Source organism: Cyprinodon tularosa, unplaced genomic scaffold (genome assembly GCF_016077235.1).
Source record: "Cyprinodon tularosa strain WSP-4 unplaced genomic scaffold, ASM1607723v1 ctg232, whole genome shotgun sequence".
Classification (NCBI taxonomy): Eukaryota; Metazoa; Chordata; class Actinopteri; order Cyprinodontiformes; family Cyprinodontidae; genus Cyprinodon; species Cyprinodon tularosa.
This window is the reverse complement of record NW_024038870.1, coordinates 1,397,219-1,409,891: the sequence shown is the minus strand read 5'-3', so window position 1 is coordinate 1,409,891 and position 12,673 is coordinate 1,397,219. Positions and strand designations below refer to the sequence as shown.

Genomic DNA, 12,673 nt, shown 5'->3' with positions numbered 1-12,673 from the left:
CTGCTCCTAATTTGGGCTTTGTCGCTGTATTATGTTAACTTTGACTTGTTTTGCAGCTCTGCAGAGGTTTGCTGTTGTGCAGGACCAGTTCTAAAAACAGAGACATTAATCTCGAGGAACCCAATAATCTGGCCTCTAACAAAAGTTCTGGTCCTCCACAGGTGCTCGTTGTGATCAGTGTTCACCTGGTTACTATGGAAACCCCGACGAGGTAGGGGGCCAATGTCTCCCATGCCAGTGCAACAACAACATTGACATGCTGGACCCGGAGTCCTGTGACGCCAGAACCGGAGAGTGCCTGAGATGTCTGTACCACAGTGAAGGCCCCGCCTGCCAGAACTGCAAGCTGGGTTACTACGGCAACGCCTTTGTCCAGGATTGCCGAAGTGAGTTCACACAGACCCTTGTAGAACCGGCTCATAGTGGTATGATCCAACAGAACTGGTAAAAACCTACAGTAAACCAGTAAAAGAACTGGCTCGAAATCACACATTGGTTTTTAACCTGAAGCTCAGTTTAAAGGTAATATCTCTTAATTTGTGCAATATTATATTTTATTGTCACTAAAACCAGAAACAATGCAATTTTGAGATAAAATGTAGGTGAATTAGGAAACCTCAGTGACTATCTAGACTCTGTCTAGATGTTTAAACACCAGAAAAGTAAAAAATAAATTTGGAAAATAATTCTTTTTAAAATTTTGGAAATTCAGCTGAAATGATTAGTGTTAATTTTTATTTTTTTTTTGTGATCACAGAGTGTGTTTGTAACACACTGGGAACCAACCAGTCCAGCTGTCCGTCCTCCAGCGACTGCCACTGCGATCGCAGCAGCGGTCAGTGTAACTGCTTGCCCAACGTTATCGGTCAACACTGCGACCGCTGCGCCGCAGATACCTGGAACATGGCCAGCGGCGCCGGCTGTCAGAGCTGCGACTGCGACCCCAAACACTCATTAGGGACATCCTGTAACGAGGTGCTGAATACCTTTCTGAAACTCTGAAACTGTCCTCACAGTCATCAGATTTTGTTTAAGCCTCGAATAATTTAATCTAAAAAAATAACTAATTCAATTCATAAGGCTTTTGATTAACTTCTATTACATTCAGAGATTTATTTTTACATTTTTAAAATACTGTTTTTGCAGGAAAAGCAATGGAATATTAATGGCATGGTTGATTTCCCACAGATCAGCGGTCAGTGTTCCTGCCATCCTGGTTTTGGAGGAAGGACGTGTAACGAGTGCAGAGAGCTGTTCTGGGGGGACCCTGAACTTCAGTGTCGAGGTAAGTTTAATTGGAATATCAATCAGAACTGCTGCAGACAAAAACATTTTCAGGGCTTCTGCTTCTAAATTTTTGAGGGACAAAAAAGCAAAGAGCAGAGTTAAGGCTCCCTCAGATTATTAATGTGGCCATTTTACAAGCAGCTCATTACTTTAAGCATTTGCAGATGATCTCTTGAGTTTCCCTTTTAAAACGTAGATCAGAGAAAATGTGGAGGGAGGTGCTGTGGTGAGATGAGGCCAAAATCGAGCTTTGTGGCATCGGTCTGACCTTCCATGTTTAGAGAAAGAGAAATGCTTCACGGTGAAGCATGGAGGTGGAAGCATAATGCTTCAAATCTGTTATTTCACTTTTTGTGAAATTTAAGAAAAGAGTTAAGACACTGATAAGTCATTAAGTGTGACAATAACTTTGAATACACATCTAAGACTTCAAATTGCATGTCTACCAAAAAAGGCCTAGTGGAGGTTCAGATCACAGCACTGCAGATAATTTGTAGAGGAGGTGGGAATATTTAAGTTGCCAAACAGCAGCAAGAAAAAACACAAAACGATTTAGAGAGTTTCTCTGAAGAGTAGTCTGTTAAATTCCCACAATGACTTGGAAAGCAATTTTATGTTACATATTTCTTCCTGAATTATTGTAAAACTAGATTATTTCCATTCTTTAGGTTCTTGAAAATATTTTCCCCCTAAAAACCACAATGATGGAATCCATAGTTCTCACATATTATAAACTGCATGTAAAAGGAAAACCCCCACACTGCATTGTGGGAAATGTCTTGGCTCACAGAACTTCTCTGCTGCAGTCGGATTGAATCCAGATGTGCGAGCAGCTTCAAATGTTCGCTCTGGGTAAATAACCCTGGATAGATCAGAAAGAGCTGTTTAATTTGTCCTGTGGTCAAGATGCTATACACCAAATTCAGAAATATATAAAATGGAAAGAACAAAAGCAAGTAGTTTAGGAGAGTGATGAGAATAGAGATGAAATAGTGCAACGTTTAAAATAACAGAACAAAAACAGCATAAAAAAGGAGCAGGTGTGTCCTGAGGGCGTATACTGAGAATTAAAAACAGAAATATCTACAGCAAAGGAAGAAAAATATTGGATATAGTACTCTAAAATCCTGTCTTTTTCAAATCCAGCTGTACCTGTTGGGGTTTTTTATATGTTCAGAGTTGATCAGAGTAAAGTCCCCTGTTTGTTTCCGTTAATTTCTACAGTAGATAGCAGCTGTTTCTTAATTGAAACCAGCCGTCTGACGCACAAGCACACAGCGATCATTTGATCTGACTTAAATCTGCATATATGAGGGGTAGGTTCTTAACAGATCCAACAAAAGAGTAGATTCATCACAGCGACTGAAAAAAATGTGCAGAGGGATTTTTTTATTTTATTTTTTCCGCTGATGTAGAAGTAAATGTGTTAATTTTGTGATATCCAGGAAAAAATCATAACTCCTATCTGGTGCCATCTGTTGGCTTTACTAGACACCAGCTAAAGAAAAGGCCCCTACAAGGAAAGCATTGAACATGTGTGCTTTAACTGATTTTAATTACTGCAGAAAACCAAACAAAAAGCCCTCCACCTTTGAACTGAAAACATGATCCCACACTGTTAAAAATGTAAGTGAATGCTTCTTGAAATGTGTTTTTTCATTTCATTTGAGAAGCTAAGTAAAAGAATTTGCCAAAAGAATAATTTATTTTAAAATGAGGGAAAAAAAACTCCATTATCTCTTGAAATGAATAATAAATTTCAGAGCCTGGAAGGAGTCAGCTAGTGGAAAAAACAACAGAGCTGGTGGGAATCTGTGCTCACGCTTCATTAAACTGTGTTCCGTTTTGCAATCCACGTGTGCAGATATCTATAGAGAGTTTGGATGCATGTTTTTAGTAAATCTATTGTCATATATAAAGCAGCATCATGCTGAGTTTGAAATAGGTCTTTATTTAGACTGAAATAAAACGTGACAGATGTCCCCGAGTAATCTGCCTGCACAGATTGCACAAACTGAGAGCACAGAATCCGTGTGCAAAGATTGCAAAACTGAGCACACAGTTTAGTGAAGTGTGTGCACAGATGTCCATAAGCTTTGTTTTATCCCACCAAATGACACTAATTTATCCTATTTTAAGAGCGAAAATGCTCATTCAAATAAGATGGTAGAACATCCTATTTAGCTGCTCACATTTGGGGAATATGTGCTTATTTTATTTTGTGCAGTGTAATAAGTTAAAGGCAACTGGAGTTCCTCTCTTGAAATGTAAATATCTCTCATCTTAAATTCATATAGCCCTTAGGATCCTCATGTCCCAGATGACTGAGAATCTACAGCAATAACTTTAAGCTCAGCGGTTGATGGTCTAGTCAAAGTTTCAGAATCAGGTAACTGTGAGGACTCCATCAACAGAGGTTAACATGTTTCTGTTTCTTGCTTCTTATGGACCATAATAAGTGGTGTATGTGTATTTAAAGTCTAGAAAAAATAATTTAAACAAAAAAAACCCTGTTTTGTCTGATTTTAAATAGTTTTACCTACAATGAAGGGCCACCTGCTGATTTGTGATATAAAACATAAAAGAATCTAGATGGAAAGTTTACGCCCAGAATCGGTATACATTTTTATGCTCTGGTCCAACTATAGAATAAATCCTAGGTAAGACAGCCAATCTACTTCTAATTGTGCAACTAGTCTTTTATAGTCACTTTGTTTTTTTTTTCACCAATGTAGGCTAAAAAGTATTTGTTTAACAAGAGAGACAGGTTTGTAGACAGACTGGAATGAATCCTGGTCTGTGAGGTTGAACCGTCATCATCCTGCAGGGGGGGGTTGACCCCTGATTACTTCCACCTTGGTGAGATTAAGCCATTGGTACAAAAGGGTTTCAATTAAACAAAATAAAGCGACACACTTGTCTTTTATGATAGTTCTTTTCTCAGCATTTCATGTGGTGCTGGAGTTCTTACATAACCAGCTTTTTGTCCTGCTTCATGGAAGAAAGTAAAGTTGTGTCATTAACTGCTGGAAATCAGGATAAAGTGGCGACTGCTGTCTCCTCAGCTTGTGACTGCGACCCTCGTGGGATCCTGGAGCCACAGTGTAACAAAGTCAGCGGCCACTGCGTCTGCCTGGAGGGTGTGGCTGGACCCCGCTGTGATGTCTGCGCCCGCGGCTTCCATGGAACCTTCCCTGACTGTCAGCGGTGTCACCAGTGTTTCTCAGAGTGGGACGACATCATCGGCCAGCTGACCAACCAGACACACCGAATGGTCAACAAGGTCAACGCCATTAAAGCTAGTGGAATCAGCGGGCCTTACAGGAAGTCTATAGAGAGTATGGAGAGAAGCGCTGCTGATGTCCGGGCCATCTTGGACCAAAACCCGGCTTCCCAACCTCTGACTGAAGTCCAGACTCTGCTGCAGCAGGCCAGGTAGGATCCACTCTGACCTGCAGAGCTAAATCTTAAAATGTCCCAGCTGAAGGTGGAATCTAACCTCCATTTGTGTCTCAGCGACCTGATGTCAGCCTTGAGTCAGGCTATGAACGACACAGAGGAGACTCTGGGTCTGGTTGGGGAGCAGGAGTCCGGCATGAAAACTAAACTGGACTCTGTGATGTCAGATGCTCAGAAACTGGAACAAACAGTCCAGGAGCTACTGGACCAAGTGGAGTTCATCAAGAACTCTGATATCAGAGGTAAGAGTTGAAGCTCGCAGAAGAAGAGCAGCATGTAGAGCTGTTAAAGATAATCGTTTTGAACTTAAAGCAGTAAAACCCATTATGGGAAATAAGCGGCAACTAGTTTAGTAATATATAATATATAGATAAAGATCTTGGAAATACAGCAATGCACTCCCTTAGTGTGAAATCACTGAGAGGCACTGTGCTGTTCATTTATATGTAGGTCTATTTAGAAAGGATTGTATCTAAAAGCTCCAGTGAAGTTGAAGTTATAGTCGCATAAATTGTGCACTTCTTCCTTCCATGCTATAGAGTTCACTGTCCTGGCTGACACACCTGAGTTTTACAAAGGGGTGATTAACAGGCTTCTGCAGCACTAATTGCTATGCAGACTGGATCGGATCCCTGTGCTGTGTCGCCACCTGCAGGTGGATCTCTGAACTCTAATCATTTAGTCATCCACATCACAGCCGGGTTCTGTAACAACGCCTGACTCTCTGTACCTCTCTGATTGTGTAATGATCATTGAAAATATTTTTGAGGTTGTTCTCCTGCTAAAAAATGAACCAGTCAGTAAACTTGAGGTATGGAGTTTTAGATTAAGGCTGAGTAGCGTTTAAACGGCATCAAGGCATCATTTTTCTCTGGTGTAAGAAAGCATAAAAACAAGCCGTTATGTCATCTACAAACCACAGATCTGTACTTGGTTATTAGCCAGTAAGTTTAACTGTTCATAACAATCGGTTTATGTTTGTTTAAATACAAATAATACAAATGAATAAAATCCAGAAAGTACATTGCTAAAGCAAACAAAGAATATATATATTTTTTATCTTCCTAAGCAACAAGTAAATATAAAAGCATTTTAAAAGCAGTTTCCAAATAATTTTAAAGAAAGAGAAACATTACTGCAGAAGTTATAAATAAAAAAATTTATGAATTGATTGCTCACCTGATCTACTTTGTTTTCTCGTTTAAACTTAAGGATAAGTACCCAGATGATTTAATTCAGGAGGCAACATAGTAAGAACCCTACTTCAATGCAACAAACAACAAAATTATTGTTGTTAAATTGGAAGATCAAAGCAAAACTTATTAACTTGTAGGAATCATTACATCACTGTATGATGTTGCTAAAAAGCGTTAATTAAAAATATTTAAAATAGTTCATTATAAGAATGAGATTCCATCAACTTAACCCTGTTAAAGCTATTGAATATTTTACACAGATTTATAAAACGGTGCGGTTAGGGTGTCAGACTTGGATCCCAAAAGGTTACTGGTTCGACTCCCGACCCGCCAGGTTGGTGGGGGGAGTAATTAACCAGCGCTCTCCCCCATCCTCCTCCATGACTGAGGTACCCTGAGCATGGTACCGTCCCGCCACACTGCTCCCTTGGGGCGCCATTTGAGGGCTGCCCCCTTGCACGGGTGAGGCATAAATGCAATTTCATTGTGCGCAGTGTTCACTTGTGTGTGCTGTGTCACAATGACAATGGGAGTTGGAGTTTCCCAAAGGGCTTTCATGTTGCCTATAAACCCAAAAATGTCCCTACAATTTGACATTTCTGTTTTCTGTCTGTTACCAGGAGCAACAGACACCGTCACCAAGTACTTCCTGCAGTCTCAGGAAGCCGAGGCTCGAGCAAATGCCTCAACCATCGAAGCTGGAAGTCCAATTGAAACTTCTGCTGCTCTACGGCAACTCACGGAGGACAAGCTGAACCAGAGCAGGGAGGAGTTTCTGGAAAGGCACTCTGAACATGCTCGGAAGCTGGACAACCTAGCAGGAGAGATGGAGACATTGGACCTTTCAGTGATCAGCTACAAGGTTGGAGGATAAAACCCCCAAAAGCAGGGAAAAAAAAACTAGTAAAAGCTGCGTTTAAAAATTAAACCCTTAAGAAAGACATTTTCTTTTTACCATAGGTGGATAGTATGTAACTATGCTTCTATGAATCTCGGATGACCACCAGAAGGGGGGGTCGCTGTTTGCTTCTTGCAGTTTGATGACGACTCAGAAGCTATATATGCTGCTGTTATACAGGGCTCTATACCTACAGAATCCTCTCGCGGAAGCAAGGATTCTGAGTGACAGATCATTTTTGGCGGTCATCAGGGATTCCTAGAACCATAGTTACTATGTGTTTAGGTTTGTTGTCTGGAAAAAACACCCATTTCAGGCAAATATTCTTTCCCACATGATCTCAACACCATTAATTTTTTATTCTCCTTGTTGATGCAGACCTGTGGCAGCCCATCCTCTGGCCAAGAGTCCTGTTGGTCTTCTTCCTGCGGAGGTCTGGGCTGTGTAGACCCTGACGGTCAGGCCAGGTGTGGAGGAGAGGGATGTGATGGTGCAGTGACAGCAGCCAACAGCATCCTATTAAAGACCCAGGAGACTGAGAAGGAAATCATCAGCGCCATGGCAGAGGTGGAGAAGCTTTCAAAGATGGTGGGTCATCCTAGTCCTGGTTTTTGTCATATGATGTGGACGTTTGGGACAGTTTTCACGCAGACATTCTCTTCAGGTGTCCGAGGTGAAGATGCAGGCTGATGGGGCAAAGCTGAGTGCTCAGAATGTCCTGATGAAGACCAACAGAACCAAACACAAAGTTGACCAGAGCAACGAGGAGCTGAGGAGCTTAATCAGACAAATCAAAGATTTCCTCACACGTATGTTTCACCTGCTTTGAAACAGATCTCTCTTTTTTTTCTTCTAGTTTTTATTACAATTTCTCCTCCACTTCCTGACATACCACCTTTGTGGGAAATCATGACGTTTAGAGACTATAAAGTGAATTTAAACATCTGGCCTTTTCAGAGGATGCTGCTGACCTGGAAAGCATTGAACTTGTGGCAAGTGAAGTTCTGGCCATGCAAATGCCGACCACACCAGCTCAGCTACAGAACCTTACGGATGAGATCCGGCACAGGGTGGGGGAGCTGGGAAACGTAGAGGCAATCTTACAGCAGAGCACTGACGACATCCAGAGAGCAGAGACTCTGCTGGACCAGGCTCGCCAAGCAAGGTGACTGCTTCACAGCCAGGACGGAAAACTTGAGGCACTGGATTGAATTTTTACAGCATCCACAGCGTATGCTTTTGATTTCCCTTTCTCAGTAAGCAGGCGACAGATGTGAAGGACTCTGCAGAGAGAGTGAAACAAGCTCTGGAAGAAGCCCAGAGAGCTCACACCGCTGCCAGCAGCGCCATCCAGCAGGCCGCCTCCGACATTCAGACTACAACCAAGCTTCTCTCCTCTGTCAGTACCAGTCACCAATACAGAGGAATTGTTTGACATATCATACCTTGATGTCATGTTGCATTTCGTGTTCATTCTGTGTTCAGGTAGAGACGGAGACAGCGGACGCTGAGTCCAAGCTGTACAACGCCACCCAGAGACTGCAGAGGCTGGAGCAAGATGTGAGGCTGCTCACTGATAAATCAGCAAATGTCACTCAGAAAGCCAAACTGACCGATCAAGAAGCTGCAGAGATCGGAAGGATTGCAAAGGATGTCAAAAAGGTTGGCTCATCGTTCCTGTAGTTTACAGGTTTCTGTAATTCTGCCTGTGTTGATATATCTTTGTGTGTGTTTAGGAGCTGGAGTCGGAGGTGAAGCAAAAGTACAGCACAGTGGAGCAGCTGATAGGCCAGAAAGCAGGGGGTGTGGCTGATGCTAAGAAGAGGGCAGAGTCACTACAGAATGAAGCCAAACAGTTGCTGCTACAGGCCAGTGACAAGCTGCAGCTGCTGAAAGGTGATTTTACTGCTCCTATCCGTTTACATCAGCCTAGTAGCTCTGGGGGGGGGTTCTCCATGAACAACGAATTCAGTTACCCTGAGCAGAAAGAGACCAGCCGAGATCCACTCACATCTATCTCAACTGCCCTCAGAACTGGAAACTCCTGCTTGTATTCTCCATTGCTCTTCCTATTGCAAAAAAAACACTGTTCTCTATTTTTGCATCTATAAACGGCTGTTGAAAGTCTTTTTGATGTATGCAACATTAGGTCAGTTGTATAGAAGACGATATGTCTCAAACTAGGACATTATGACCACTGTTGATGCAAGAAGCAGCCATTTTGAATTTGTAAGCTGGGTATGGTCGTCTTGCCTCGAATTTAAACGCTGTTTAAATTTAAATTTCCCACTTGCAGCTCTGAAATGACAAAACAAAATGGAAGGTGCTTCCTGGTTACGCACTTTGGCAAGCCCAATCATCATCAGTGTATTACATTGAATCATAGATTCACCATGGCAACCTCTAAAGATAGCTAGCGAAGTATGTGTTTGTAAGCTGTGGAAAGTGGGCCACTAAATCCTCCTCAGATAAAGTATTTCATGTTAAAAACTGTCATAAAACCAAAATCCAGTGAATGGGAAATGGATAACTTTATCTTTCTGTGAAGACCTTTTCAATGATTCAGTCAGCAAGGTAGTAACATTTTTGTGCTTCTGTCCAGGACCCAGAGCTTACACAGGGTAATGGTCATCAGAACCGCATTTAGTTTCCATGCATTTTATTTTTTAAAGGCATTGTTCCACTTAAAAAAAAATGCACATGCACAACCTTGTACCCGCTCCCGAAATGGAACGCCTATTAAACGAGTGCTTGAGCCCACTTCTCACTCGTTCTGTTTAAAAGTTGCTGTTGTCATAGCTTACAGGTGCTGGTCATAAAATTAGAATATCATGAAAAAGTAGATTGATTTCAGTAATTCCATTTAAAAAGTGAAACTTGTATATTATATTCATACATTACATACAAACTCATATATTTCAGATGTTTATTTTGTTTAATTTTGATGATTACAAATGACAACAAATGAAAATCTCAAATTCATCATATCAGAAAATTAGAATATTGTGAAAAGGTTCAAAATTGATGGCCCCCGGTGCCACACTCTAATCAGCTAATTAACTCAAACCACCTGCAAAAGCCTTTAAATGGTCTTTCAGTCTAGTTCTATAGGCTACACAATCATGGGGAAGACTGCTGACTTGACAGTTGTCCAAAAGACGACCATCGACACCTTGCACAAGGAGGGCAAGACACAAAAGGTCATCGCTAAAGAGGCTGGCTGTTCACAGAGCTCAGTGTCCAAGCACATTAATAGAGAGGCGAAGGGAAGGAAAAGATGTGGTCGAAAAAAGTGTACAAGCAAGAGAGATAACCGCACCCTGGAGAGGATTGTGAAACAAAACCCATTCAAAAATGTGGGGGAGATTCACAAAGAGTGGACTGCAGCTGGAGTGAGTGCTTCAAGAACCACCACACACAGACGTATGAAAGACATGGGTTTCTGCTGTCGCATTCCTTGTGTCAAGCCACTCTTGAACCACAGACAGCGTCAGAAGCGTCTTGCCTGGGCTAAAGAGAAACAGGACGGGACTGCTGGTGAGTGGTCCAAAGTCATGTTCTCTGATGAAAGTAAATTTTGCATTTCCTTTGGAAATCAAGGTCCCAGAGTCTGGAGGAAAAGAAGAGAGGCACTTCATCCACGTTGCTTGAAGTCCAGTGTAAAGTTTCCACAGTCAGTGATGGTTTGGGGTGCCATGTCATCTGCTGGTGTTGGTCCATTGTGTTTTCTGAGGTCCAGGGTCAACGCAGCCACATACCAGGAAGTTTTAGAGCACTTCATGCTTCCTGCAGCTGACCAACTTTTTGGAGATGCAGATTTCATTTTCCAACAGGACTTGGCACCTGCACACAGTGCCAAAGCTACCAGTACCTGGTTGAAGGACCATGGTATCCCTGTTCTTAATTGGCCAGCAAACTCTCCTGACCTTAACCCCATAGAAAATCTATGGGGTATTGTGAAGAAGAAGATGCAATACACCAGACCCAACAATTCAGAAGAGCTAAAAGCCACTATTAGAGCAACCTGGGCTATCATAACACCTGAGCAGTGCCACAGACTGATCGACTCCATGCCACGCCGCATTGCTGCAGTAATACAGGCCAAAGGAGGCCCAACTAAATACTGAGTGCTGTACATGCTCATACTTTTCATGTTCATACTTTTCAGTTGGCCAACATTTCTATAAATCCTTTGTTTTTATTGGTCTTCAGTAATATTCTAATTTTCTGATATGATGAATTTGAGATTTTCATTTGTTGTCATTTGTAATCATCAAAATTAAACAAAATAAACATCTGAAATATATGAGTTTGTATGTAATGTATGAATATAATATACAAGTTTCACTTTTTAAATGGAATTACTGAAATCAATCTACTTTTTCATGATATTCTAATTTTATGACCAGCACCTGTATACAAGCTTACTGTGCCCGAGCATTCGCCCTAACCCCTAAATCCCTCAATCACTACACAGAGTGGGGACTATATAGTGGACTTAACTGACTGTTCAGACAGATAATCACTGCTTTTTGCTCCCCATAGCTCACGTAACTCCTCCTCCATTGCACAGTGCCTGCGCCATCTTTATTAATAGTCGCTGCTGTCGGGTAGCGACAGCCTAGAGTGACAGCAGGCCGCTGTGACAGCAAATCCCATAATGCTTTGCAATGAGAGCACCCCACGCAAAGCATTCTGGGATATATACCTCTTCTGAAGCCTTTCTGTTCTTCTCATACTGTCCTATATATCTATAGGACAGCCTTACATAGACATTTAACCAGAATGATTGACAATTAGGGGTACAACTTATGTAGATGATCCACCCAGAAATAAAAGATTTTCCTCTATACCTTTCAGTTGCCTACAGAACACAACAGCTGCCTAACTGTAAAAACTAATGACTCGTCTTGTTTCAGATTTGGAAAAGTCATATGAAGACAATCAGCGAACTCTTGAGACGAAAGCTGAACAGTTGGTTGAGCTGGAAGCAGCCGTGAAGGAACTGCTGCAGGAAATCAGCCAAAAAGCCACCGTCTACAGCACCTGTGTGTTTTAGACTCATCTGATCTTACTGAGGCAAGATACAGGAGCAATACCACTTTTTTTTATTATTCTGAATGTGTTTTAATTTGGCTCTGAGTTTTTTTGTTTTTTGTGTCAGCTGCCAGAAAGGTAATTTGATTATACATGCTTAAAATACTGATTCATTAAGGCCAAAGTTTTAAGATTATAAATCAAAGATTGTTTTTCATTTGAAACCTTTCTTTCTTTTATACTTTGTACTACCGGTATTTTGTTTAATCTTATACCTACTTTTAAGTTGATTTTAAAATCATTAACTCTAATATTAACTCTCTTGTGATGCAAAAAAATAAATTTTTCTAAAGCCAATACTTGCTAATTGTAATGTCCTAGTGTCATGAAATGTGTTGTGGAAGTGATCTCGTTTAGTAATTTTTCAATGGAAGTGAAGACAGCTTCTCAAAAAGTGAATGTTTCAACCATTTGACTGCAACCTATTCCGTGACGGCGTTTCTGTTCTGCTAAATTGTAACTTTATCATAAGATCCAAAATGAAATACAATAAAAAAAACTATATTTTCATTACAAAAAAAGTTATTCTGATGTAGTTGATTATTTAAGCTTTGTTACACTGGAGCCCTGCGATGGACTGGCAACCTGTACAGGGTGTACCCCGCCTCTCGCCTGTAGACAGCTGGAGATAGGCACCAGCACCCCTCACGACTCTACTTGGGATAAGCGAAAATGGATGGATGGATGTTACTCTGGATGACAGGTTGCATTAATGTTAATGTTTAAATCTATCTGA

General features: G+C 41.3%; 1 protein-coding gene across 1 annotated transcript in view; it reads left to right on the top strand.

Moving 5' to 3' along the window:
* The window catches only part of lamb1a (laminin, beta 1a), a 34,709-nt gene extending 22,247 nt beyond the window's left edge, over window positions 1–12,462 (top strand). Inside the window, exons 21-33 of the mRNA XM_038286914.1 lie at window positions 162–386; window positions 758–975; window positions 1,189–1,285; window positions 4,353–4,722; window positions 4,804–4,988; window positions 6,563–6,804; window positions 7,219–7,428; window positions 7,505–7,649; window positions 7,798–8,005; window positions 8,098–8,239; window positions 8,326–8,502; window positions 8,577–8,736; window positions 11,760–12,462. Coding sequence (XP_038142842.1) covers window positions 162–386; window positions 758–975; window positions 1,189–1,285; window positions 4,353–4,722; window positions 4,804–4,988; window positions 6,563–6,804; window positions 7,219–7,428; window positions 7,505–7,649; window positions 7,798–8,005; window positions 8,098–8,239; window positions 8,326–8,502; window positions 8,577–8,736; window positions 11,760–11,899 — 2,519 coding nt within the window. The 3' untranslated portion in view covers window positions 11,900–12,462. The remainder of the gene's footprint in view (window positions 1–161; window positions 387–757; window positions 976–1,188; window positions 1,286–4,352; window positions 4,723–4,803; window positions 4,989–6,562; window positions 6,805–7,218; window positions 7,429–7,504; window positions 7,650–7,797; window positions 8,006–8,097; window positions 8,240–8,325; window positions 8,503–8,576; window positions 8,737–11,759) is intronic.
* The last annotated feature ends 211 nt before the right edge of the window (window positions 12,463–12,673 follow it).